Below are 25,764 nucleotides of genomic sequence, written 5' to 3'. Positions count from 1 at the left end.
GAATATTGTGAAAAGGTGCAATATTCTAGAATCAAAGTGTCCCACTCTAATCAGCTAATTAAGCCATAACACCTGCAAAGGGTTCCTGAGCCTTTAAATGGTCTCTCAGTCTGGTTCAGTAGGAATCACAATCATGGGGAAGACTGCTGACCTGACAGTTGTGCAGAAAACCATCATTGACACCCTCCATAAGGAGGGAAAGCCTCAAAATGTAATTGCAAAAGAAGTTGGATGTTCCCAAAGGGCTGTATCAAAGCACATTAATAGAAAGTTATGTGGAAGGGAAAAGTGTGGAAGAAAAAGGTGCACAAGCAGCAGGGATGACTGCAGCCTGGAGAGGATTGTCAGGAAAAGGCCATTCAAAAGTGTTGGGGACTTTCACAAGGAGTGGACTGAGGCTGGAGACAGTGCATCAAGAGCCACCACACACAGACTGATCCTGGACATGGGCTTCAAATGTCGTATTCCTCTTGTCAAGCCACTCCTGAACAACAAACAACGTCAGAAGCGTCTTACCTGGGCTAAAGAAAAACAGGCCTGGTCTGTTGCTCTGTGGTTCAAAGTCCTCTTTTCTGATGAGAGCAACTTTTGCATCTCATTTGGAAACCAAGGACCCAGAGTCTGGAGGAAGAATGGAGAGGCACACACTGCAAGATGCTTGAAGTCCAGTGTGAAGTTTCCACAGTCTGTGTTGATTTGGAGAGCCATGTCATCTGCTGGTGTTGGTCCACTGTGCTTCATTAAGTCCAGGGTCAACACAGCCATCTACCAGGAGATTTTGGAGCATTTCATGCTTCCTTCCGCAGACGAGCTTTATGGGGATGCTGACTTCATTTTCCAGCAGGACTTGGCACCTGTCCACACTGCCAAAAGCACCAAAACCTGGTTCAATGACCGTGGGATTACTGTGCTTGATTGGCCAGCAAACTCGCCTGACCTGAACCCCATAGAGAATCTATGGGGCATTGCCAAGAGAAAGATGAGAGACATGAGACCGAACAATGCAGAAGAGCTGAAGGCCACTATTGAAGCATCCTGGTCTTCCATAACACCTCAGCAGTGCCACAGGCTGATAAATGCCACACTGCATTGAGACAGTAATTGCTGCAAAAGGGACCCAAACCAAGTACTGAGTACATATGCATGCTTATACTTTTCAGAGGTGTGATATTATGCTATGTACACTCCTTGTTTTATTGATTGCATGTAATATTCTAATTTACTGAGATTGTGGATTTGGGGTTTTCATGAGCTGTAAGCCATAATCATCACAATTATGACAAATCACGGTTTGGACTATCTTGCTTTGCATGTAATGAGTCTATCTCATATATTAGTTTCCCCTTTTAAGTTGCATTAGTGAAATAAATGAACTTTTGCACGATATTCTAATTTTTTGAGTTTCACCTGTAGTTTATTAATTCTTATAGAAATCTCAGTATGACTCCATTTCCATCAAAAAACAGAGAAAAATATATGAAATGACATAAACTGGGCCACCTATAAATAGACAAGTTTATACCAGTGTTGACTTTTCTTGTGTGATTTCAATAACACTGAAATTTCTAACCTTTCAGACTGTAAATGTGATTGTTCAAGATGAAGGCACAGAATCCATACCTGTAAAAGTGCTAAATTGTGACACTATTTCTCAAGTAAAAGAAAAGATCATAGACCAAGTATATCGAAATCTGCCTTACTCACAGTGGCCAAAGCCTGACAGTGTTGTTCTTGGTATGTATCTGAGTTTTTTAATCTATTTTAAAGAACAGATTGCTGTCAAAATGCAAATGTTTGCAAAAAAACCCCAAAAGATTGACTTAGTAATTCCATCGGAATCCATGGAACAATCTAAAAGTAAAAAAGAAAAAGTACTTTGCCCACTAAACTCTACCCCAACTTTTTTCCAATTTCCATACATTCAGAAGTTCTCATTTACTTGAAAAGTACTCACTCTGTCTGATAAGGAAGATAAAGTATGGCTCCCCTTGTAATTTCCTACCTGAACAAATAAAATTTGGAGAGAAACAAGAGCAATAACTTCCCCCCCACACACTTTGCCTCTCTTTGTATTATGGTTAGTAGGTTTTGTGGAGTTAAAATTTCCTTACGGTACCTATAACAATTTACTGATCTGTTTTTCGTACAGAAATGCTACAGTTGATGTAGACTCTATTCATAATGTATCCAGCAATATAATAATTTATAACTCAGCTGAGCTGTAGGTAGGAAAATATCTGTTAAAGGTAATAATTATAATTATTTAAAAAAAAAACAATTTAAAAGCAGTAGGATTAAAAAATTTAAAGAACCAGATAATTTCCCTGCATATATTAATCCACTCCAACCAACAGGATTAGACTACCTGGAAATATATAACATCCTTTCCCCTTTATTTTCATCGACATACAAACTATTTGTATTATTATTATTAATATTGTTATTGTTATTATTTAATTCCTGCTCTTTACATTTACTTCTCTTAATATTCCAAATTCTAATGTTCTATATGCCATGGACATTATCTGATATGTGGCTTTGGTCAAGCTTTTACATAATGTTTCTTAGTAATCCAGGGAAGGTGCAAACTAGTCTTACCTGAACTACATGTAACATTCCCTAAAAATGGTAAAGATATAATTTTGGGGCGTATCCCACAAGCACAATAAGACCATGCTTACACTATGCAAGCTAAGATCTTTACTTTGAAATATATTGTTTCTTGACCTCCAAGAAAAAAAAAGTTGAAAACAATATGCTAATACGAACAAAAATCATTTATTAGAACTAAATTTGGGGGAATGTTTTATGTTTCTAAACATCTCAACTCTTAAATGGAGTTTCCTCCTCTAGTGATGATTTTGGCTTTTTTTTTAATAGAAAAAATGAAACATCTGGGGAATTGCTACTTATAGACAACAATTGTATGTCTATAATCTTAAAATAAATTGGATCTTAACTAGATATGCAGACTACCCCAATAAAGTTTTATGACAACACACCTTTACAGACAAGTGTAGACCGTCCTTAATGTCAGCATCAGAGAGCAGTAAGACTCTGTTGGCCCATTATCAAATCAAGAGATTCCTCTATATAACCTCCTATTAAAACTAACCACCTTATTTATATTACTATTTATTTTTATTCTACCGTTACTGTTTTTACAAATAACTCAAGTGGCAAACATACCTAATTATCCTTCTTGCGCCTATGTTCCCCACAACACCATCCCTGTGAGGGGGGTTGAGCTTGAGAAAGAGCAATTGGCCCAGCAGTAGCAGTGCAGAATCTTCTAGCCTGACTTCTTGAATATTTATTTATTTATTTATTTTATTATATTTATATACCGCCCTTTCCCGAAGGACTCAGGGCGGTTTACAGGGTGATTAAAACAAAAAATGCAAAAGTTAAAAACAGTTAAAAAAATTATATCCGTCCCTGAACAAATAAAACCCCAGTTAAAATTAAAATTAAAATTAAAATTCTCAGCCTTGGCCAGAGAGCTCGAAGAGCCAGGTCTTCAGGTCCCGGCGGAATGAACGGAGGTTGGGGGCAGTCCTAAACTCCACTGGCAGCTGGTTCCAAAGGGCAGGCGCACCCACTGAGAAGGCCCTATCCCTGGGTGTTGTCCGCCGGCAATCTCTTACTGGTGGCACCCTGAGAAGACCCTCCCTGTGGGAGCGCACTGGACGAAGGGAGCTTGATGCCGGCAGTAGGTGTTCCCTCAGATATCCCGGACCCAAGCCATTTAGGGCTTTATAGGTCATCACCAGCACCTTGAATCTCACCCGGAGGGCAACCGGGAGCCAATGCAGCTCGCGGAGTAGAGGTGTTACATGGGAGTATCGGGAAACCCCCATCACAACTCGCGTGGCCGCATTCTGCACCAGCTGAAGCCTCCGAGTGGTCCTCAAGGGCAGCCCCATGTAGAGAGCGTTGCAGTAGTGGGAAAGAATAGGTGGGAGAGAAGGAGCTATCCCACTATACAATGCCTTGTCTCTACTATAGGAAAATAACGTTTCTATTAAATCTAATTTATCATTTTTAAAAACACGATTGCTTGGGTGGGTGGATCTAGAGAACAGAATTCTGCAAGACTTCAGTAATCTGCTAGGTGAAAGCTTCCTTTTATATGCAGGTTATTTTTGGGTGGACACCTGTAAAATGTTTTTCTTCTTGCTCCTCAGAGTGGCGTCCAGGATCTACTGCACAGATACTCTCAGACTTGGATTTAACGTCACAAAGGGAAGGCAGGTGGAAGCGCATCAATACCCTGATGCACTATAACGTAAGGAAGCATTTTGGAAACATTACACCTCCTTGCTACTGTTTAGTAATGCACAGCTTTTCATTAAGAGTGATTTCCCTTTCCTTCCTATCATATCCAATATCTATTTTCTTTTAGCAAAGACCAGCCTCAGAACCTGAAATTATATTGCCATGCTACAAGTGGGCAATTATTGAATGCAGCTCTTTGAATACTGGCAAATTCTGTATTAGTGATTTAAAAAAAAGTTATCTTTGTTTAAAGCCAGCACAGAAATTGTTATCAATTATGCTTCCGGCAAGAAATCCTTCCGGCAAGGGTTAAACTTAAGGAATGAAGCGTGCCTTCTCTAATCTCTGTGAATGTCAGTGTTCTAATCTCAAAAGAATTTGAGGACCTGAATGTGAGATTGACTGATAAAAAATACCTTTCAGTAACAGGCAAAAAATCTGGGTAGAACTGTCCATGATACTTCCTTCCCAAATAGAACCTTGGTGGAGCAGTGGGCTAATGCCTTCTTAAGTAACACCAGCTGCCTGCAATTAGTGCAGGTTCGCATCCCACCAGGCTCAAGGTTGAGTCAGCCTTCCATCCTTCCGAGGTAGGTAAAATGAGGACCCAGATTGTTGGGGGCAATAAGCTGACTTTGTAATAATGCCGCTTGGGGGGGGTGTGAAAGCCCTAACAAGCAGGCATATACATAGAATGAAGGCTACTGCTAAGCTTGTAAGCCGCCCTGAGTCTTCGGAGAAGGGCGGGATATAAATGGAATTAAAATAAAAATAAAAAAAATAAAAATGACTACAAAGATGGGCCTAGTTTTATTCACCAATGAGTATTTAGAAGACTAAAAAATGGAAGACTAGGTGCTTTTTTGTCTCTTTCAGTGGCATATATACAGTACATAAAAATAATAATTGAATGCCTTGTAAAAAATAATGGCCAAGAAAGGTGAATTTATTCTTATACTGCTTATAGTGCTTACCTAGGGAATAGAAACTGTATAGGAATAAGAGTTATTTTTGCTGTTCTGACCAATTTGTTGCATATATATGTTCTTGAAGGTAAGAGATGGTGCTACCCTCATCTTGTCAAAAATGGGGATTTCTCAACAGCCAGAGGATCACCAACAAGACATGGCAGAGGAACGTACGTATAGCATGTTAGTCTTTCAGCCAGGTTCTGTTTTATGACAGAAAACAAGCTGGATACTGTGAGTTTACCTATATAATCATAGCATCTAGCTTGGGATATAGGTATGTGCTGCAAAACCATTTAAAGAGATAAAGTGGTAAAGAGCCTTTTACATTCTTTAAACCACATAGAAAATGTGATGCAGAGAAATTCTGGAAAGCTATCATTTAACATGTAGCTAAGTCAGTTTATTTGAAAAGCTATAAAATGAGAGAACCAGGCAAATCTGCAACCTACACTGACAATGATTTGTGCTGTAATTCATTGGCTAATCAGATACAGTGTTTTCCATTGAACAAGAGATTGATTGAAATACTCTTGCCAGTTTTACAAAAAAAATAGTGGCTTAAAAGGAATTGTTTTGGGTTGACTCCTTTAGGTTTGATTCTCCTTTTAAAAATCAATATGGATAAAACTAGACACTGTTCAAAGTTGGTTTTTATTAAATAATAGATAAAAGAAAATAGGTTTACAGCTCACTAAGAAGTTTTTGTAAATTGTTTAGTAGCTGATGTTTTAACAGAGGTAAATACAGTAGCTAATTACAGATCCTAGGGGATAAATGCAATAACATTTCACATTTCTAAATTAAATGACTGCAGTTGCACAAATGGGGCATTGCATTCATTTCAGTGGGATTTTGAAAGTAGGAATATTGGTTTGACTGTTCCTTTTTTTGGATCCCTGTTCAGTAGTGATTTTTTTTTTGCTAACTTCTCACAAATGTTGCATTTATAGAAAATCATTATAGTTTTTCTTTGTTCTTCTAACAATAACAAATATTTTATTTTAACTCAAGTTATTTCTCTTTATCCCAGGAGGTTTGTATATCTCTGTAAGGCATCTTGATTATAATGACAATGTTCAATGTTATTTCAAAGATTTATAATTGAGATAAGATATGAATCAGACACTTTCCAACTTACAGTCTTAGTCTTTCTATAATACAGTTTCCTGTATACATTCCAGCATCATATGTAGCACACAGTTGAGTAGTAATAAGTTACATGGAAATAAGAATCCAGTCACGCTGAACTCCATGTATTAGTAACCTGACTATTAATAATCTATAGCATTTTCTCCAATCATAGAATGTTAAAACTTATATGAGGAACACAAGTTCTTTGTTTCCTTATAGAAAAGTAAATCTGGAAAAAAATCAGTGTGGTTTTGCAAAGACTCTCCATCCTAGATAGAGATCTTTATCTGCAAAATTCCCGACATTACTATTTAAAAGCAAGGTTTTCTGTGTCTCTTGGCTCCCATCCAGTGGTTGTCATGATCTTTGCAGCTGGTAAACCTTGATTTGTCTTCTGGATTAGCAGCTACCATAATTATGAAAAAATGTTCCCTAGGGTATTTTCAGACTTCATTTTTAAAGATTTGAATCATCCAAGTACCATTGGTTTATGAAAATGATTCTGAAAATAATGGTATCATCAAAGTGACAGTCCATTTGTTTGTTTTATAGGTTATGTACTTGGGTTCATAGCAGTAGCAATAGCATTTAGACTTATATACTGCCCCATAGTACTTTACAGCACTCTCTTTCCAACATAAGTATTATTTGCATATTGTCCCTAACAATCTGGGTCCTCATTTTAATGACCTCTGAAAAATGGAGGGCTGAATCAAATTCTGGGCTGTGGGCAGAGTTTGCCTGCAGTACCACACTTTGCTTGCAATACTGCACTTTAACCACTGTGACACCAAGGCTCATGAACTACAAATTTAGTATTTACAATAGACATTATACCATAAAACTGTTTGAAGTTCAGCCGGCTTAGATTTTGCATTTTTTCATATTATTGGTCTTTTGAAATCAATAGTTCTGCAAAATGGCAGGTATTCATTACTTTTTGGCCTTGGAATTATCAGTCTTACCAAAGGAAGAACAATGTACCATAGTGGCTTTTTCTCTGATTGCTAAAAGTCATGATGCTGCTGGAAACTGAATAAAAAACAATACAATTCAGAATTGTTAGAAATGTCATTATGTACATATTTTTATGCTTTGACCTTTCTGACATACACGCATTGTGAGTGTACCATGGCTGTAATTAATTGGTTGCCATTATTGTACATTTATTCAGCTTCATACAGTAGATCAAAAGTTTTATATTTAATGTGCAGACTTGTAATTGCTTAAACCTTTATATCATTCACGGTGCCCATTTTGCTTTGAACTGTACAATATAATTATACAGATGGACTACGTTTATACTCTTCAAGAGATCTGGAATGGGAAGTAGCTTTGTTTTAAGGTCTCCAGTTCCCACACCATGTAAGAATGCATTACAATCTTAGTTTAGGAGAAAATTTTTTTAATTGGGATGAACATCTAAATACATCTGTAAATGGAATTACACACTCATGATTTTTAAAAATCACAGGATCCTATCATAAAATTGTCTGATTTTTCCTACACACAGCCTGTGTCTGATTTAAGAATCTCATTATCAACAAAAGGGGATGTGTTGTAAATGAACAAATTCTGGTGTCTTCAGACATGAAGTCTATGTGACATTTCTAAAATATAAAGACATTCGGGACTGTAAGAAATCAAGTATTTTATAATTTGATTTAGCCAGAGATTTTATCACTTCTGTAACTACCTAAGAATGTTCCAAGACCTAAATATAAATATAGGAAAACAAATAGGAAATCTATGTTCATTTGGGTATCTGCAGGTGGTCATTTACTTACAACTATTCATTTAGCAGCCATTCAAAGCTATAACTGCACTGAAAAAAGTGACTTAAAACCACTACTCAGAACATACCATCGTTGCAACATCCCCACGGACATGTGATCAGAATTCGGACACTTGGCAATTAGCATATATTTACAACAGTTGCATCATCCCAGAGTCATTGATCACCATTGCAACCTTCCCAGCCAGCTTCCAATTTGGAAAGTCAACAGAGGAAGCTGGATAGATTTAACCGCTGCATGATTCACTTTACGACAGTAATTTGCTTATCAACATAACAAACAAGGTCGGAAAATTGGGCACAATTCAGTTAACAACTGCTTTGCTTACTAATGGACATTCTGGTCCCAATTGTGGTCATAAGTAATGTAGAAGAGTACCTGTGTAAGTTAAATTTTGCACACATATGATAAACTTTGAATTGCTGGGATCTACTTTATATTTCTTAGGGTCTACGAATAACAAATAGGTGAAACCATATCACAAAGTAGACGTAGCTAGATTTAACAACAGAGTTTAGGGAATACTGACTTACTTTACTGTTTTTGTGCTTTCCCCTCTTCAAACTAATACGATCAACCATGGTCAGAAATAGCTCTGAGGATTAGAGAAAGTGGGGCATGGAATACCCTGCCGTTTTACTTTAAAATTACCTCAACTTATTCATTTGAAAATCTAGAATTTATAAGCAAGAATAATATAGCTTAGATTTTACTTTGGGATCCTTTCATTTATGAAACGTAAATAATATTTGTTGCAGGCCATTAAATATGGCATTTAGTTGCAATACGGTAGGACATTATTTTAGGCATGGCAATCAATTGCTCAGTCAGTGGAGTTCATTTCATCTGTTGATTGCTTTGAAATGTTATGGTTTATTCAGGACATGCTTTATTGGAAGAAGAAAATAAGATCTGGCATCTAGTTCGAGCAGCAGATGAAGTTGATGAAGGTAAATCAAAAAGAGGGAGTATGAAGGAGAAGGAAAGGACCAAAGCTATCACTGAAATCTACCTGACAAGGCTACTCTCTGTGAAGGTAAAATTGACTGCCAAGAGCCAAGTTTTACTGTGTTTAAATAGACAGTGAGTTTAGATGTAGAATTTTCCTTTAGAATTAAGATTTAGATTTAAAGACATTGGCTAGGTACAAATACCTAGAGTGGCTGCATTGAAATTAATACATCTCAATTAAGCTTCATTGATGTTAAAGCCACTCAAGTCTTTTCATCTTTGCTTATAAACTTATTCTTTGAAAATTCAAGAAATAATCCACTGTGTGTCCATTAGATAACAAAGAATCCCAAGAGTTCCCAAACAAACATTCCAGTGTTTTCATTTTCTTGTATCTTACCATATTTCCTACTTCTCCTGACACTGTTCTTTTTTTTTTTTTAAAAAAGGACTCTGCCAAGTAAACATTAATCCTCAGTATTATGATTATTTCCATGAATGAACCTTAGCATAACCTAAGCCCTGTAACCTTAACAGCTAAAAATTAAATGGGGAACTATAGGTTGGAAAAAATGCTCATCTCATACCAAAAAGAAGAAATAGAAAGAAGGGCAACAAGATATATGTGGTATGGAGCATCCCGATAAATTGATATCATAGGTTATTGCTACGCATGCCAGCCTTTGTTATAGTCATTCCCAATAGCCACCACAGCCTCAATTCTGAACATTTACAGCATCCCAAAAAAGGTTCTGAATAATGATTTAACACTGTTGTTAAATCTCTGACTGAAGAATAGAAATGTATTTATTTATTTATTAGATTCATATATCTCTATGTTTTGGGGCTCTCCATAATAAAAATAAAAAAATTCCACAAAAAATGTAGTATAGCAGTGATTAAACAAATAGAAGCAACCAAAATCAGAAAACACTAGCTCATTTTTTACCACAGCCATTCCCCCCAAAAAGTTCTGTTTTAATCTATTTCTAGAATGCTCCTCCTTATCTGTTTCAAAGAAACCAAGCCCAGTTTAAACTTTAATTTTAAAAAAGCCCATAATACTGGGGCTTTTTAAAATCATATATGTAGACTTATCCTGTCTATGTAGTTATTTAGGCTGTGTTGATAAATTCTAAATACCTGAGTTATCTATAATTAGGTATTGATAAATTTGGAAAATGGCAGAGTAGAGTCCATTGTCCTTGGTGCTAAATACCTTTATAGGTTCTGCATGAATAGCACCAATTTCTGCAAAAGACTCTGGGTGTACATCATAGGTTTCTAGATCACGTGATACTCTATATGCCAGAGCAGTTCCCCTCAGAGAGGTTCATGCTGAATAAGCAGATGACTGGCCTAGGGATACATTATATGACTGATCTGTAGGAACGCCCAGCAGGATTGTTCATATAAATGGAAAGTTGCATGCCTAAATAGGGCTTAAATTAGTTTAAAGCCCAGGAACAATTCCTCAAGAGGTCCTCTTCTGTAATCATTAATACGAGTATCTATAGCAACTTAGTGCATAATTTCATGTAAAGTATATTGAAGTTCATTTGTGAGCTGTTTATTGTTGTGTAAAGATAGCCAAATCTGCTTAACAGTATCTGTAGAAAATGTGACATGCAGAGCAGAAAGGACCAGTTAAAATTTCATCAAGCCAAATTGATTTTGTATGAAAATCCTTGGCTTATTAGCAAGATCTCCAACTGGATTGCACAGTCTTCTTCTTGTGTTTATGCATCCCAATTAAATATGAATTGTTTTCCAAAGGTAATCCATCCTTCCTTCCTTCCTTCCTTCCTTCCTTCCTTCCTTCCTTCCTTCCTTCCTTCCTTCCTTCCTTCCTATTATAATTAGGGGTGGACTATCAGTGGGCAGTTAGAGTGATTTGGCATACAAATGTATGCCACTAATATAACAACATTTGGCTACATTCAAAGAAACTAGTCTGTTCTGATCTGATAACAGCAGTTGTACAAAGAAGAGATCAATTTTCCCTGGTATTTTATTATGCAAGGTGTTATAAATTGAGTCTATGAGTCCTTATAGAAGATGCAGTATAGCAGGACATGAGCTGTACTTTCAATAGCCGCTTGTCCACAGGGGTACAATCTCAGCGCATATGGGTTTTTTTGTATTGGCCGTCCAAAATCTCTGTGGGAAGTGCATTTCAGCATGCTAATGTTCAGATTTTGGGGACAGTTATATGTTATAAGTATCTCACTACTTTAAAAGGAGGAGTTTGACTGCTCAAAAAAATATTCTTGGGAAGAGCAGACTTATTGGATTTCCAGATCTTTGATGCGTTGTTTGAGTGCACTAACTGCACATTCTTTCTTTCTTTCTCTTTTTCTCTCTTTCTCTCTTTCTTTTTCTCTCTCTCTCTTTCTTTCTCTCTCTCTCTCTCTCTCTCTTTCTTTCTTTCTCTTTCTCCTTTTTCTCTTTCTTTTTCTCTCTCTTTCCATCCTTCCTTCCTTCCTTCATCCGTCCACACACTTGTTATAAGAAATACTGAACTTTACTAAAGTTATTAAATCATATAAAAATCAAGTGCACCTCTCAGCTCCTTATTGTTGTTGTAATATACCCAGAAAGCTCAGTTCTAAGTACATTACTCTCCCACTAATTCCTGCTATTGGTTTGCCCATTTATTTCAGACTAGAGTCTTCTATTCTCCCTGAGCCACAATGCTGAAATTGCCACCTCTTTAAACAGAGCAGAGAATTATTCTTTCTGAAGTCCCTGGAATATTTGTTATGAATGTTCGTTTTATGCTCATAAGAGCATTTACAACCCATTTATAGTTGAAAAATGCAGCACTTGGAGCCACTGTGATTCTGTGGCCATTTGGGATAAAGTCTTGCACAGATGACTATAAGTCAATTTAGGAAGCAGCCATATAAATTGAAAGGATCTGCTGGAAAATGTTACACTTAACACCATAACCTGATTTTTTAATGTTTGTACTGTGTGTGTGCTTTTCCCCCTTTAGGGAACACTTCAGCAATTTGTAGATAACTTTTTCCATAGTGTACTTGATTCACACCATGTTGTTCCACCAGCTGTGAAATATTTCTTTGACTTTCTTGATGAGCAAGCAGAGAAGCATGATATCAAAGATGAGGACACCATCCACATCTGGAAAACAAACAGGTAGCTGGGGAGAAAAATAGTACATCATTAACTATCAAGAAGTTTGTTTGTTTCTTTTCTTTCTATTTGTTATTACTATGGCTAAAAATGAGAATTAAGCAAGTTTATATCAAGCTTCCAGAGAAGGGTTCAACATATGCATTTTTTTAAATTAAATTTGTAAAGCTGTCTAGTTCAGAACGACTCTGAAACATAGAGTACTGAAAGCAGATAAAACAATTATTTATTTTACTTCAAAAAATGTAAATGATTGTAAGTTCATGGGATCTTATATGAGAGACCTCTTTGTTTTCCCCTCTAATTGTGAACTAACAAGCCTCTTTGCTGAGAAAGGTAAACCTTGTTCCTGGCCTTTTACACAACTGTCTTCTAAATCTTTATCAGCTCAGGAATCAACGATTACATGACCCCTTTCTAATGTTGGGGAAATTGCCATATACCTAATAATAAAAAGTGTATGCAAGTATGTAGCTCAATGGTCACAGTTTCTATTTCAAACAGATGCATTTTACTTATTTATTATTTATTAAATTTGTATCCCTCATTGCCTTCATTTGAGATAAGCAAATACAGGGTTCTCCCTTACTTTTATCCTCAGAGCAGCAAGTCTGGGTTAGGCTAGACCAGGGGTGTCAAACTCAATTTCATTGAGGGCCACATCAGCATTGCCGTTGCCCTCAAGGGGCCAGGTGGGTGTGGCCTACTGGGTGGGCGTGGCTAGAGTGCGTATGGCCTACTGGGTGGGCGTGGCCAGCTCTACATCGTTCGCATCAAGGGTGCCTATGGGGTCCTGGGCAGGAGTGGGACAGATCTGAGGGTCTCTGGCAAAAGGAGGGTCTCTGGGCCAGGGCCAAGGCAGTGGGGGCCATTCCCTCACTGTTTCCAGGATGGCTTCGCAGGCCACATGAAACCACTTCGCGGGCCAGATCCAGCCCCCAGGCCTTGTGTTTGACATGTCTGGGCTAGACTCTGAAAGAATGACCAGTCCAGTATAATTCAGTGATGTCTTAGGCTGAAAATGGTTTGATTCTGAGACTTTCCAATCTAGTTCATTTTTTTAACCACTGCATCACACTGGCTATTCTGGGTACTCATATTGCTCAACCACAAACTTTTGGAAAACCTCAAGATTCAGTGTAATTTAATTTATTAAATTTGAAAAGCTGCCCAGTTCACAATAACTCTGGGTGGCATAAATTATTGATAATGGATAAAAAACAATTACTAAAATGAAGTGATGCAAAGATTTGACAAACAAAGGAGAAATCAGACAGAATATATTGAACAAACTATTAAAGGAGGAGGATGGAAACATTAAAACAGGAGATTGGAATTCTCCCTAATTTAAGCAGCCTTTTTCAGCCGTTACAAAGGAGTATATAACTCACCATACATAATGGTGAACAGTCCCTTCATCTACAACATCATGTGACATTAGTGAAAAGCCAATATTCACAAATACTAGGTGGTGGTCTGCACAGTGAGCCCCAACACTGGAGATCACAGTGGGATCACAACAAAGGATTTGTCTATAGAATTTTCTAGATGTTCACTGAAATCAGTAGCACTATTTTACAAAAGAGAAGGGCTACTCACTTTTGTTGCTATTGCTTGTTACACCTGAAAAGCTCTAGACGCGGCACAGAATGTATGGCAGCCCAGATTCTTTCTTGTTTCACTTTTGTCTACCAAATGTTGAGCTTAATTTGAAAACCTTTACCTCTATTCTTTCTGTAACTGGACTTTCCTTTGGAATCAATACTTATCAGCAGCATGAGCGCTAAGCTTCTGCATTTTGACCAAATAGTCAGAATCTTACAACTGCATAGAAATCTTTATTACAGAGCTAAAGAGCTTTTGCTAAATAAACTAGCATTTGTTTGCATCATGGAGCTTTTTGACCCATAGCTAGCCAAATTGCCATTCAGATAATTTAAATTCTTTTTAGCGTACAAGCACATTGTGGAAGCTTATGACACATTAAGGTAGAAATCTTCTGGGTTACTCAGCATAAGTAAGCTCATTGGTGCATTCTGGCTTATTTTTCTACTTGTGCTCCTCATATAAACTGAGAAAACACTATCTGGGATATCCTTAGCATTTGTTGAAACCACGCTCTGCTTTGTTGCTCTCCTAAAGAATCCAAATCAACACCAACAAGTCCATGAATAGAACTTTGAATATAATAGCAAGCCAGTCATGATTTAGTTAGCTATTTGGGTTGCCAAGAGGAGCAAAGCAGAAATAATAAGGTAGAATGTATGGACATGCATGCTTGATCCTATTAATCCAAATGCCATGAATTCCTGTTTATGATAATGTGCAAAGAAGCATACTTTGTACCTAAAGTATATAATCAAATGATATATTATGGTAGAGTGATCTACTAACAATAACACTTTTTGCTTGTTAGTATTACCTTTTCATTCACTCCTGAATACCGCTTTCAGTTATTTATTGTTTTCTTTCCAGCTTGCCCCTTAGGTTCTGGGTGAACATATTGAAAAATCCCCATTTCATCTTTGATGTTCACGTTCATGAAGTAGTAGATGCTTCCTTATCAGTCATTGCACAAACTTTCATGGATGCTTGCACAAGAACAGAGCACAAACTAAGCAGGGTAAAACTTTATCTTCAGTTCTATGTCTTTGATACACACAGCAATCTGTAACCACTTTCCTCAGTCCTGTTGCCCTAGAAGCCAACTATACTAAAGGAGTTAAAACTGAATACATCTAGAAGACACCGGGTTGGGAAGACTAATAGAGAAAAGTCTTTGTTAAAGGCATTAATTCATTTTTTTCATCACCTGTATTTATGCGGCTTCACAGAATCAGGAATATTTATTTCCTGCAGTTTCTATCATGCATCTAATGATAGCATTTTTTAGTTACTTAAAAAATGATGTCACCATTGTTGAGTAATAACTACTTATCCCTTCTGTCAGAAAAACTGCCAGCATTTAATTCTCCCTACCTGTTTCTCTGGCATCTGGACATTTTGTAAATCCACCCAAAATGGATGGCTTAGTTAAATTTTTCTCTAATTAATTTCTTTCTGGTAGTCCTGGTATCAAGAAAAATATACGCTGAGTCCAGTCTGAACTGCTTGTACCCAGGGTTGATGAGGTCTAGTAGATGTTGTGAGAGAGAGTAACTAGAAAGAGAGGTAGGACTGGAAAAGGTAGAGGGCAGAGAAAGAATCACAATGTTGCTGTTACATTTGAATAAACACATGAGCAGGAGGTAGCAATAAAGAAAATGTATTCTGAGGCTTCAGAATACAGATGCTGAAGGAGGATTAATCTGCTCTTCAGAAATTGGATTCTCTATAGATGTTTACATGGCCTGTGAAGAATTGCTTTCCCAACAGCAGCAACAGATTTGGGGGGGGGGGTTGTCTCTCTCTTTCGTGCTTGTTTTCAAAGGTAAATAACTCTTAAATGCCATGAGTTTTTTTTCTTGCTGTTGATATAACATATCAATATTCTGCTTTCCAAATGGTATGCAGCAGCATCCATAAAGGAAGGAGAAAGTACAAGTTGATGATCCTAGCATCGTAGTCAACAACAGGGGTAGAACTTCAGTCATGATCCTATACCTGTCATAAAGCAGATTTTGAATTATGTATACCTTATTACTCACGATGCTGTGACATACACCTTACTGAAGGGAATGGATTTTCTATTTCAAATTTCTGCAATGCTAGGAAAAAACAAATCTATGAGTTTCAAAAATCAGGTTCGTTGCTTTCTGTTTTTCAGGATTCTCCAAGTAACAAATTACTCTATGCAAAAGAGATCTCTACATATAAGAAGATGGTGGAAGAGTAAGTAGAGAGAACTATAACTTATTATTTTATATTCTCGGGACAAAACATTTGTTTCTCACACCGTATCTCTGCTTAGGGCAAGTTGGTTCTATCCTGAGTAAAAATGATCAAGATAAAAATAATTTTACTAGAATATTTATCATGATAAAAGTGACCTGGCAATTAGACAAAAGAATGATAAACTCAAATAATATAACAGTAATATATTCATTTTCAAAATAGACAGAAATTTAGCAATGCCAAATGAATCTGATTTAATGTGTAGAATGATTTTGCAACATTTGAATTTATTAATGGCTTTTTAAAAATCATGATTTTTCCCTTTGTAATTTATTCCAGTATTTCAGTCTGATGGCTTTCACTGTTTGATTCAGGCATGTGTGTATGTTTGTGCATAGTATGGATTTAGGAAATAAGATACTTACTTAATTCCCCATCCAAGAAACACTTTCAAAAATGAAAAAAGTATGACAACATATCTGTCAGGAAGCAAATGTTTATAATATCATAAAGATTTAGCAAACTTCCTGTGGCCTGAATTTTTAGAAGGTATCATCTACTCGGAAATAAAAATTTTCTAGGTAGGCTAGAAAAAATGGTCTGCCTTTACTCTAAAGAAGTCACCAATTGGAAGTTCAGCAAAAGCAACATAAAACATTTGGGGCTGAATCTGAGAAATTTGGGCTTGTGGGTGCTTTAGATAGCTGCACAGATTGTTCTACTGTACCTTTTGATCTCTTGCCCCTCAAAATGTGCTGGGGTATAGCAGATACTCAAATGAGCCATATCCTTATTACAGTTTCTCCACTAATGAATCTATTTGGGAACCACAAGAAAGCATCGTGCTAGACAGATGATTAGGGAAGTCATGTTGGACCATACTGGTAGTCTTCAATTTATGACCATTTGTCCATTGACCATTCACAGTTATGACAGTGCTCGTGCCCAAAGTTACCTTATGCAAGGCAGCATTTGGCCGCACCAGGACTTCTTCCTGAGGCCATACACACTGTTCTCCAAGTTACTTCTCTAAATCACACTCCCAATTCCTTCCCCAAATTGCGTGCCTCGTTCTCATGGTCTAGAAACTTCCTGGTCTTCTCAAAGACTCACAAGAATAGGAACATTATTTGGAAATCATCAGGACCCCCGTTGTCATGGTGCTTTGCAAGACTTCATTCTCCAAATTGCATGTACCACTCATTCTCAAATTGTGCATCCTCTTCTTGAGATTCTTCAGAAAACTTCTGGTCTTCCCCAGTTCTCGCAAGAACAGGTGTGCAATTTGGAGAATGAGGACTTCCAAAGCACTGTGAGAACAGGACTCCTGCCATTCTCCAAATAGCACACCTGTTCTTTGAGAACTGGGGAACACCAAAAGGTCTCTAAAGGATCACTAGAATGGGACATGCACAAGTGATTTGGAGAATGACAGAAAAAGCTTTCAGAAGAAGACTCGGCAGGACCAGAATACAGTAGGGTCAGGCTGGGTGCACATTAGAAGCAGTAGGAAAACAGTGAAGGTCAGCTGGGCACAGTAGCACCTGTGTAACATAGGGTGATGGGGCAATTGGGGCTTTCCCCCATCTCCCCATGGCACCCCCACACTTCTTACCTGAGACCCATTCTGCTTAACAGTCTGTGATTTTAGATTAACAATGACAACCAGGAATGCCGGGATTGTGATTGCTAGGTAAAATGGTCATGTGACATCTCGCTTTATAACCACATCATTTAGTGATGGAAATTCTGGTCTAAATTGTATAAGTCAAGCCTATGAGCCTTTAGTGGGTTTAAGAGCAGCCATCCACTGAAATGCTTATGTTCAAAATAAGGTATAATGAGGAATGAATGTAATAGAAGCTCTATTGACTTGAAAGCTCTATAGGAAGTCATTTACCTCTATGTCTTGTCCTCCAAGCACCCTATTTGGCTAGCCCTGGTTAGCTTATAAGTATCAAGTGTTCTCCTCCAGCTCTTAGAATAGGAGAAAGGCTGGCAGGGATTTGGGCCATAATACCACCAGATATAAATAGCTTATGAGCCATAAGCAGACCCTTAACAACCCATGGGTATCCTAAAGTTTCTCTGCCAAAATTCGACAGCAAAAAGTAAACAGTTTTGACAGTCTGTTTTTTCATGAATTTTGTCTAAAGTTGAAAATGGTGATGAAAATGGATGTCTTCCATTATACTTAAATTCCCAACCAAAAAATGCCCCAAATGTGATTTTCTAGAGTTAAGACCAGGGGTCTTCAAACTTGGCCCTTTTATGATTTGTGGACTTCAACTCCCAGAATTCCTTAGCCAGGCACGCCAGAATTCCTCAGCTAGGAGGAATTCTGGGAGTTGAAGTCCACAAGTCATAAAAGAGTCACGTTTGAAGACCCCTGGTTAAGACAGTTAAGAATAAGCATGGAGACATTATTCCCCTAAAATAGACCAAAAGATGGTTCCATCTCTTCTCATGACAATAGCGGATAGTTTCTTGTAGCCTGTCCCTGTAATATTGCTAATCCCTGGCCAATAGTTTCTACATCATAGGAAACTATTGCTATTTTGATTTATTTTAGCTGTGAATAATTGCACTGTCTGAAATCCTGCAAAATCCAGCATGGAGAAAACTTCAGTTCCTGACATTAATCTATAAGGAGGAGATCAGATCTTTTTATATAAATATATCCAAGATGAAAATCAGCAACTATCCTTTAAAAGTTCTAGTTCAATCTAGTAATATTTATTAAGAAAATGTCGTAAATTCAGTACAAAGTGTTAAAGTATTTTTAAAGGTTGTTATTTCAGCTAAAACATTTTTTTCTAGTTATTATAGAGGTATTCGCCAGATGGTACAAGTGAGTGATCAAGATATGAATACACATTTAGCAGAGATTTCTCGAGTAAGTACAAAATTGGAAACAACTTTTAAATGTACAGTACCTGATAAGGGACGCGGTGGCTCAGTGGGTTAGGACAGGCAGTTTGGCGGGTCGAATCCCGAGTGCCGCGTAACAGAGTGAGCGCCTGTTACTTGTCCCAGCTTCTGCCAACCTAGCAGTTCGAAAGCACGTAAAAATGAAAGTAGAAAAATAGGGACCACTACGGTGGGAAGGTAACAGCGTTCCGTGCGCCTTTGGTGTCTAGTCATGCCGGCCACATGACCACGGAGACCTCCTCGGACAAGCGCTGGCTCTTTGGCTTTGAAACGGAGATGAGCACCGACCCCTAGAGTCGGAAACAACTAGCACGCATGTGCGGGGGAACCTTTACCTTTACCTTACCTGATAAAAGTAAAGCTGCTGGGTTATTTGTTTGTCTTGGTTATTTGTACCATATGTCCTATTTTGTATCAGTCCTCTGGAGTTCTTTCCACTTTCCCCCCCAAGGTTTTGGCATTCCTAATAGTTTGGTTCAATGGTTGACCACACTTGAGGTCAATGGGGGAAAATCTTTAGTAGTTTCAAACCAGTTTTATTTTCATAGTTCCCTGAGTCAGGTTAACCAGATCAGACTGACTGAATGATTGATCCATTTCTCTTTTATATGCCATTCAATCCAACAAAGCTCAAGTAAGCTTTAAATAAGACATAAACAATAAGAAAACAAAGCAGCAGTATTCTGACCAACAACCACAACATCCAATCCATAACATCTTTTTTATCAGTAGTGTATTCCCAAGGCTCTCAGGAAATGTTTTTATGATAGGACCAACCAAACTTTCTTGCAGTGTCTATTTTTTGATCTGGGCTATCCCAAAGCATCTGAAATTGTCCCCAGAATCAAACTCATCACTAGACATCTCTTTCTGGTAAAATGGTATCTGTGAAAATCTATCAGTTCCTATCATTACATAAGCCATTGCATTCTGGACCAGAAGAAGCTTCTGGGTTGTCTTCAAGGGCAGCCCATGTAGAGTGCATTAAATTAGTCAGCATGTGTCACTGTGAGTAGGGCAGCCTAAAAAAGGCTATTATAACTGGTTTGACCAGATGAAATTGGGCAGGGCATTTCCTAGTTCCCTTTTCCTCAGGTAGCAGGTGCATCTAAAATGACCCCTAAGATACAAATTAATTCTACACAGTACAGAACCAGAGCGATCCAAAATTGGATTATCTCTAGTAATGAAAGGCTTCTGAATCCATAACTAGTCTGTTGTGCTGAGATTAAGCCTGAATGTAATCATCCTTACCCAACTTTACCCAATAGCTTCATATAGATGTTAAGTATGAGAATACTGCTTCCCACAGGAAATAGTACCTCAAAGTCAGTTCAGTAAGATACCTGACTGATGCTATCAAACGCCCTAATAGGACAAGCAAGACCAGGGGAGCTGCATCAGTCTGTCTGTCTGTCCATCTATCTTATTTAGAAACTATCTACCTTCCTCATAGAGAACAATTTTCATTGCCCTGATCTGTTCATAGTTTGTGCACAAGAGCAATCTATGTAAGGTTAATACCAGCCACAGACTTGAAACCAGCTCTAAGGGATCCAAATAAAACATTTCCTCCTGGGCTCTTTGCAGTTATACAACTACTATCTTCTCCACAACTTTCTTTAAAATGGGGAGACTGGAGTTAGAACAGTAAAATTGACCAACATCCAAAATGGATGTAATTTTTACTGCTTGCTTCCTTCTCCATGATATATATAATGTTAACAAATGGAAAGATTACAGGTGAAGCAGTTGGCAAATACACCTGTAATGTTGGTTTCTGCTTGGGGTATTATTTATTCTACAGCAATTTCTACTGTAGGGGAAACGGTGTAGTGACTAACAAATCAGCAAGCAAGCTTGATGTTATATTTCTGATAAAAAATCATCTCTGCTTTTTTATCAACCTGGACACCTATTAAAATTGTGGATAGAAAGAGAAACAATATTACCTCTGGTGCATCTATATAGGTTTCATTAAAGTTCTTGGGTAGCCAGCTCTGTGTTTGACATAGTGTTTTTCTTCTTGTTTAATTTAATAGGCCCACACAGACTCATTAAACACCCTTGTGGCTTTACACCAGCTCTACCAATATACTAACAAGTACTATGATGAGGTAAGCTTCCACCACTGAGTTTGTTTTATTATTATTCTCTACAAAGTCATAAGGTGGGTAAGATCTAACAAACTAATTTGCCTCCCAGCTGATAATTTCCTGGCTTATTGGATGCTTGGTTTTGACCAAGAGACTGTAATTCTTACAGGGCAAATATGCATCTTTAAAGCATATTCAGAAGAATCCCATCTTCAGGGACTGGTTACATGGAGAGAGGTTTTTCTGCAGACTGGAGGGGGCGTGGTTTTGTGTATTGCCTGTATCCTGCGGATGGGGCTTTGCTTCTTTGTGTGGACCAGTTGCTGGCATGCTGTGGTCCATGTACCAGAGGTTGGGGACCCCTGGTCTAGGACCTTCAATCAAGGACCCATGGCCATGCCTCCTTCTCCTTCCTCCTTCTGTTTCCACTCATTTGCCTCCAGTGTTCCTCCTCCGCTGGCCCTCCCCCACCCATTCTCCCTGGCCAATGGGCCCCTTGCCCTCTGCCCATGCCCTTCAGCCTGGCCTTTTTTCCAAGGCCCCCTTTGTCCCAGGCCTTTGGCTGCATGGGATAGCCACCAGCCAATCGGGTAGGTGGCAGGCAGAAGCCATGGTGCTGTAGAAGGGCAGTGTGCGATGGGTGATCGTAGGGGCTGTGTTGTGGGGCAGCAGGTGAATGGCACTGGAGCAGCTTCTCCAATTGCAGGAGGTGGGGGTGCGCAGGTGAATGGCAGTGCCGGCACAGCTTCTCCGATTGCGGTGGGTGTGCAGGTGAATGGCAGGGCTATCACAGCTTCCGTGATTGTGGGGGAGCGTAGGCAAATGGCACTCCAGCCTGACACACAACAGGGAGTTGGCCTGCCGCCCCCATGCCACACCCCCTCCACAATGGCAGAAGCCGTGCCAGCATCATCCGCCTGTGCACCCACCTGCTCCCCCTGCAATCGCTGAAGCTGTCCAGCCCTGCCATTCGCCTGCGCACCCATCGCAATCGCAGAAGCTGCACCAGCACCATTCGCCTGCTACCCCACAACACAGCCCATCACATGCTCTTCCCCCTGCAGCACCATGGCTTCTGCCTGCCACTCACCCGATTGGCTGGCGGCTATCTGTCCCGTGCAGCCAAAAGCCTGGGACAAAGGGTGCCTCGGCGAAAGGGCCAGGCCAAAGGGCACAGGGTGGAGGGCAAGGGACCCATTGGCCAGGGAGAATGGGTGGGGGAGGGCCAGCCAAGGAGAAATGCTGGAGGTAAATGGGCAGAGGCGTTAGGCAAGATGTAAAGGATGTGTGGCCAAGGGTGGGAGCCTAAAGGTCCCATTCCATCTCATATGTAGCAGATTTCCTAGCTATATTAAACAAGAAGAGTGAGGAGTTGCTTATTAACAAAATGTCCAGGAAGCCTCAAATGTCACAAACCTGGCTTACCATCCTTGAAGTAGTTAGAGGATACATTTTGCCATCCATTTGATAGTATTTTCTTCTCATACGTTTTGAAAATCTCACTGTCTCTTGTCTGCTCACAATGAGGAAAATGGCTCTGCAGATTCACAATACCAGGGAAGGTTCTTTCTGATTAATAGATAGTATTCTTTAAAACCCTTGGAATGTATCTCTCCAGAAATACTTATAGGATCATATTGTAATATCTTGACTTGAATGTTCTCCCTTTTATTTTTATTTTTTAGATTATAAATGCACTAGAAGAAGACCCAGCTGCACAAAAAATGCAGCTTGCTATTCGATTACAGCAAATAGCAGCTGCTTTAGAGCATAAAGTGACTGACCTTTGATTTGAAAGCTGCAATAAAAAAGTCTGATCTGAAGATGTGTAAATTCATTCTCCCTAATGAGAAAATAGTGTTCTATTTTTTAATGTGTAATTACAATTTTAAATGAAAAAAACAAAAGGCTCCTTTTTTATATAGAACCACTGTAATGTAAAGAGTTTTTACTGTAAATTATGCTTCTAATTAAAATCTTGTGTGGTGTATAAATGAATTTCGAGAGGGACATGGGGGAGGTCCATAGGGGGAGGGAAGGGTGGGGGGGGAGTTATACTCATTTAATCAAATAGTACAATTTTTGAAACATCTGCGTTTTTTAGAAGTCATTATGCTAGTAAAATCACTACCTATAATTTCTTTATATTTTAAGCAATATTTGTACTAGAAAAAATAATAGCATATTGGAAAAATAAATGCAATATCCCCTTTTAATTTTAATAACTGGAAATAGCTTTTTCCCTCTTTTTTTTGAAAAAACAGTCATCAATCTTCTGCTTTTGAGGAGGATATAAACAATTTACTTACGATGACTTTCCTTTTAGGAGATTGCAGTGGATTTGGGTACCATATTTCTTTTACATTCATGTGAATGTTAAATGCTAAAACACATGGTTGTAACTACTGCCCCCAAACCCAATTTTTCACAGTCTATGGAGATGAAGCTATAGATCTATTGTGATGGTTTGGTTTTTTTATCTTGGAAGGTGTCTACAAGTCTCTAAGAACATAACTTTCAATCTAATGTGCCAGCTTTAGCATACAACACAAATACTCAAACTCTGGAAGACGTTTATATTCCTCAGTAGGAAATGGGATGAGATCCCAAGGTACTTCTAAAGAGCCAAACTTGATCCAGTGTACCATTGACACAAAAGGGAACCAGAAAGACAGAAATCTTTTTTCTCTGATTTTAGGAAAGTGATTGTTACGCATGAGAACCTACTGTTTCATTTGGAATCTGCAATACGCACCATGGGCACTTACCCCTGGGGCATAGTTATAGCTGTGTCAAGGCTAATGCAATGTACAAGGCTGCTTTTTTAGCTTAGCAAGTATCCAAGATTCAGAAATACCTGGTTCTGGATCTGGATTAGGCTCTTCTTATTCTCAGACCATTTCTTAAAATCCCTGATAAAAAGTACAGACAACAAATTCTGTTTGTTCGAATGTTTCTGAAAACAAACTGGTTTTTCTTTTTTCTTTTTAAAAAATTGTTAATTATTATATATGCTAATGTGCCTTACTTGTACTAATTATGTGGATCTGAATGGTTTTGTAAAGAGAATCATATCAAAAATATTTATGTGTGGTTTGATGACTTTTGTGAGAAACTTTGACCAGCAGAATGCCTGTAATTAGCTTTTTGCCAATAATGTGCAGTTTGACCTGATTCAAATATGTGTATCTTTCGTTGGAATGGTTCATAGGATTCTTAAAATGAATTTTCACATTATCCTGGGAAGATTGCTATTAGATTGTTTTAAAACACAACTAAAAACAAAGAACACCCTGTGTCTGAAATATAAAATACTAATTGTAAAGAAATTCCATGCCTTGTTGAGGATAAACACTATCTGAGCCTTGGAAAACTGCAATGAATGGAATCATTACCTTTGCAGTGGAAATTAAAGTACCTTATTGAATACTGTGTGTGTACAGTATTAGCTTATAGGCAAGTTTATAAAACTTGATATGTAATCTTAAAATGCTGTGTTACACTTATATACGTACATAAGCAACGTCAGTTACATTTATTTTTCACAATAAGATGAATTATTTTGGTCAATTCAATAGCATTTTCCAGGTAGCACTGTCCTTTGGTACCTTAAACTTGCTTTGCTCTTAACATGATAACAATTTTATTTGCTACCTCTCTCTGTGTTGGAGTTGAATTCTGCTTTTCTCTTGATGTCAGTTTTAAAACGTATTTTATTAATCTTTTGATTTCTGTAGTGAATTACAGGCAGTATTGGCTGATGACAATGTTTTTTGCCTACTGTAGGGGAATTGCAGAAGCAAAAGAGGGAAACAGCATACAGCTTTTCTTGGGTTTTGTTGTTGTTGTTGTTTTCTTACACTCTGTGCACACCTTAGCATATGGAACTGTGAACTGTTTGGATGAGTATACCTATGAATTCTGGGTCAAGCTAAGCTTCTTTTACTTGCCTTCTGACTGATCAACAAATCTGCTTGTCTGCTTTGTTTTGTCATTGTTTGTAAATCCTGTTAATTGTAAATGAAATACAAGGGGTTTTTTGTTTGCCACAGTTTTCCTTGAATTTTTAAAGTTTGTTTTTAATTGTTTTTTAAAAACAGATCTTTGAGTTGGTTTTTCATTAAGATTCCTCTGTAACTGTTAGTGTGTATTAATGTGTCAGAAAAATACCTCTACTTATTAAGTTGAGGAAGAGCTTTATATTAACGGCCAGAATCTTCAAAAAAAAAGACACGGCCCTTAGATCCTTGAATTAGATGATTTAAGCGGAAGCAGAGCTGCCTCCCAAACTACTTTTTCAGGTTTAGGTGACAACAGTGGTATTCAATGTGCTGATTCATTTAATGTGTGTTTTCTCTAAATCATCACCCATAGGCTTTTTGTGATAAATTCCAGATAAAGATGTCTGTTTGACTCAATATTTTCTGTTTACGTCTTACAACATTTAATGCAATTACTGAAACAAAATTCTGCACAAACTGTACAATCCCAAAACTTTCCCAGGATTTCAGTGGAATCAGATAATAACTCTTTATGTTTGGTCCAAAGAGCAGCTAAATTCTGAAATCCCATATTCCAGCCAGTGACTGAAAAGAGGCTACATGTGCAGTGAACATTTTG

General features: G+C 38.1%; 1 protein-coding gene across 4 annotated transcripts in view; it reads left to right on the top strand.

Moving 5' to 3' along the window:
- Positions 1-22,967, top strand: part of PLXNB2 (plexin B2) — a 376,688-nt gene extending 353,721 nt beyond the window's left edge. For all 4 annotated transcript variants that reach the window (XM_083365660.1, XM_083365663.1, XM_083365662.1 and 1 more), the window contains 10 exons: positions 1,578-1,734; positions 4,188-4,288; positions 5,332-5,416; positions 9,058-9,212; positions 12,126-12,286; positions 14,759-14,906; positions 16,050-16,114; positions 18,938-19,013; positions 21,091-21,165; positions 22,830-22,967. In XM_083365660.1, the coding sequence (XP_083221786.1) occupies positions 1,578-1,734; positions 4,188-4,288; positions 5,332-5,416; positions 9,058-9,212; positions 12,126-12,286; positions 14,759-14,906; positions 16,050-16,114; positions 18,938-19,013; positions 21,091-21,165; positions 22,830-22,934 (1,128 nt within the window). In that variant the 3' untranslated portion in view covers positions 22,935-22,967. The remainder of the gene's footprint in view (positions 1-1,577; positions 1,735-4,187; positions 4,289-5,331; positions 5,417-9,057; positions 9,213-12,125; positions 12,287-14,758; positions 14,907-16,049; positions 16,115-18,937; positions 19,014-21,090; positions 21,166-22,829) is intronic.
- Positions 22,968-25,764: the final 2,797 nt, after the last annotated feature.

The sequence above is a fragment of the Vipera ursinii genome (assembly GCF_947247035.1).
Source record: "Vipera ursinii genome assembly, chromosome: 6".
In the NCBI taxonomy this organism is placed as follows: domain Eukaryota; kingdom Metazoa; phylum Chordata; class Lepidosauria; order Squamata; family Viperidae; genus Vipera; species Vipera ursinii.
This window is presented reverse-complemented; position numbering and strand designations above follow the sequence as displayed.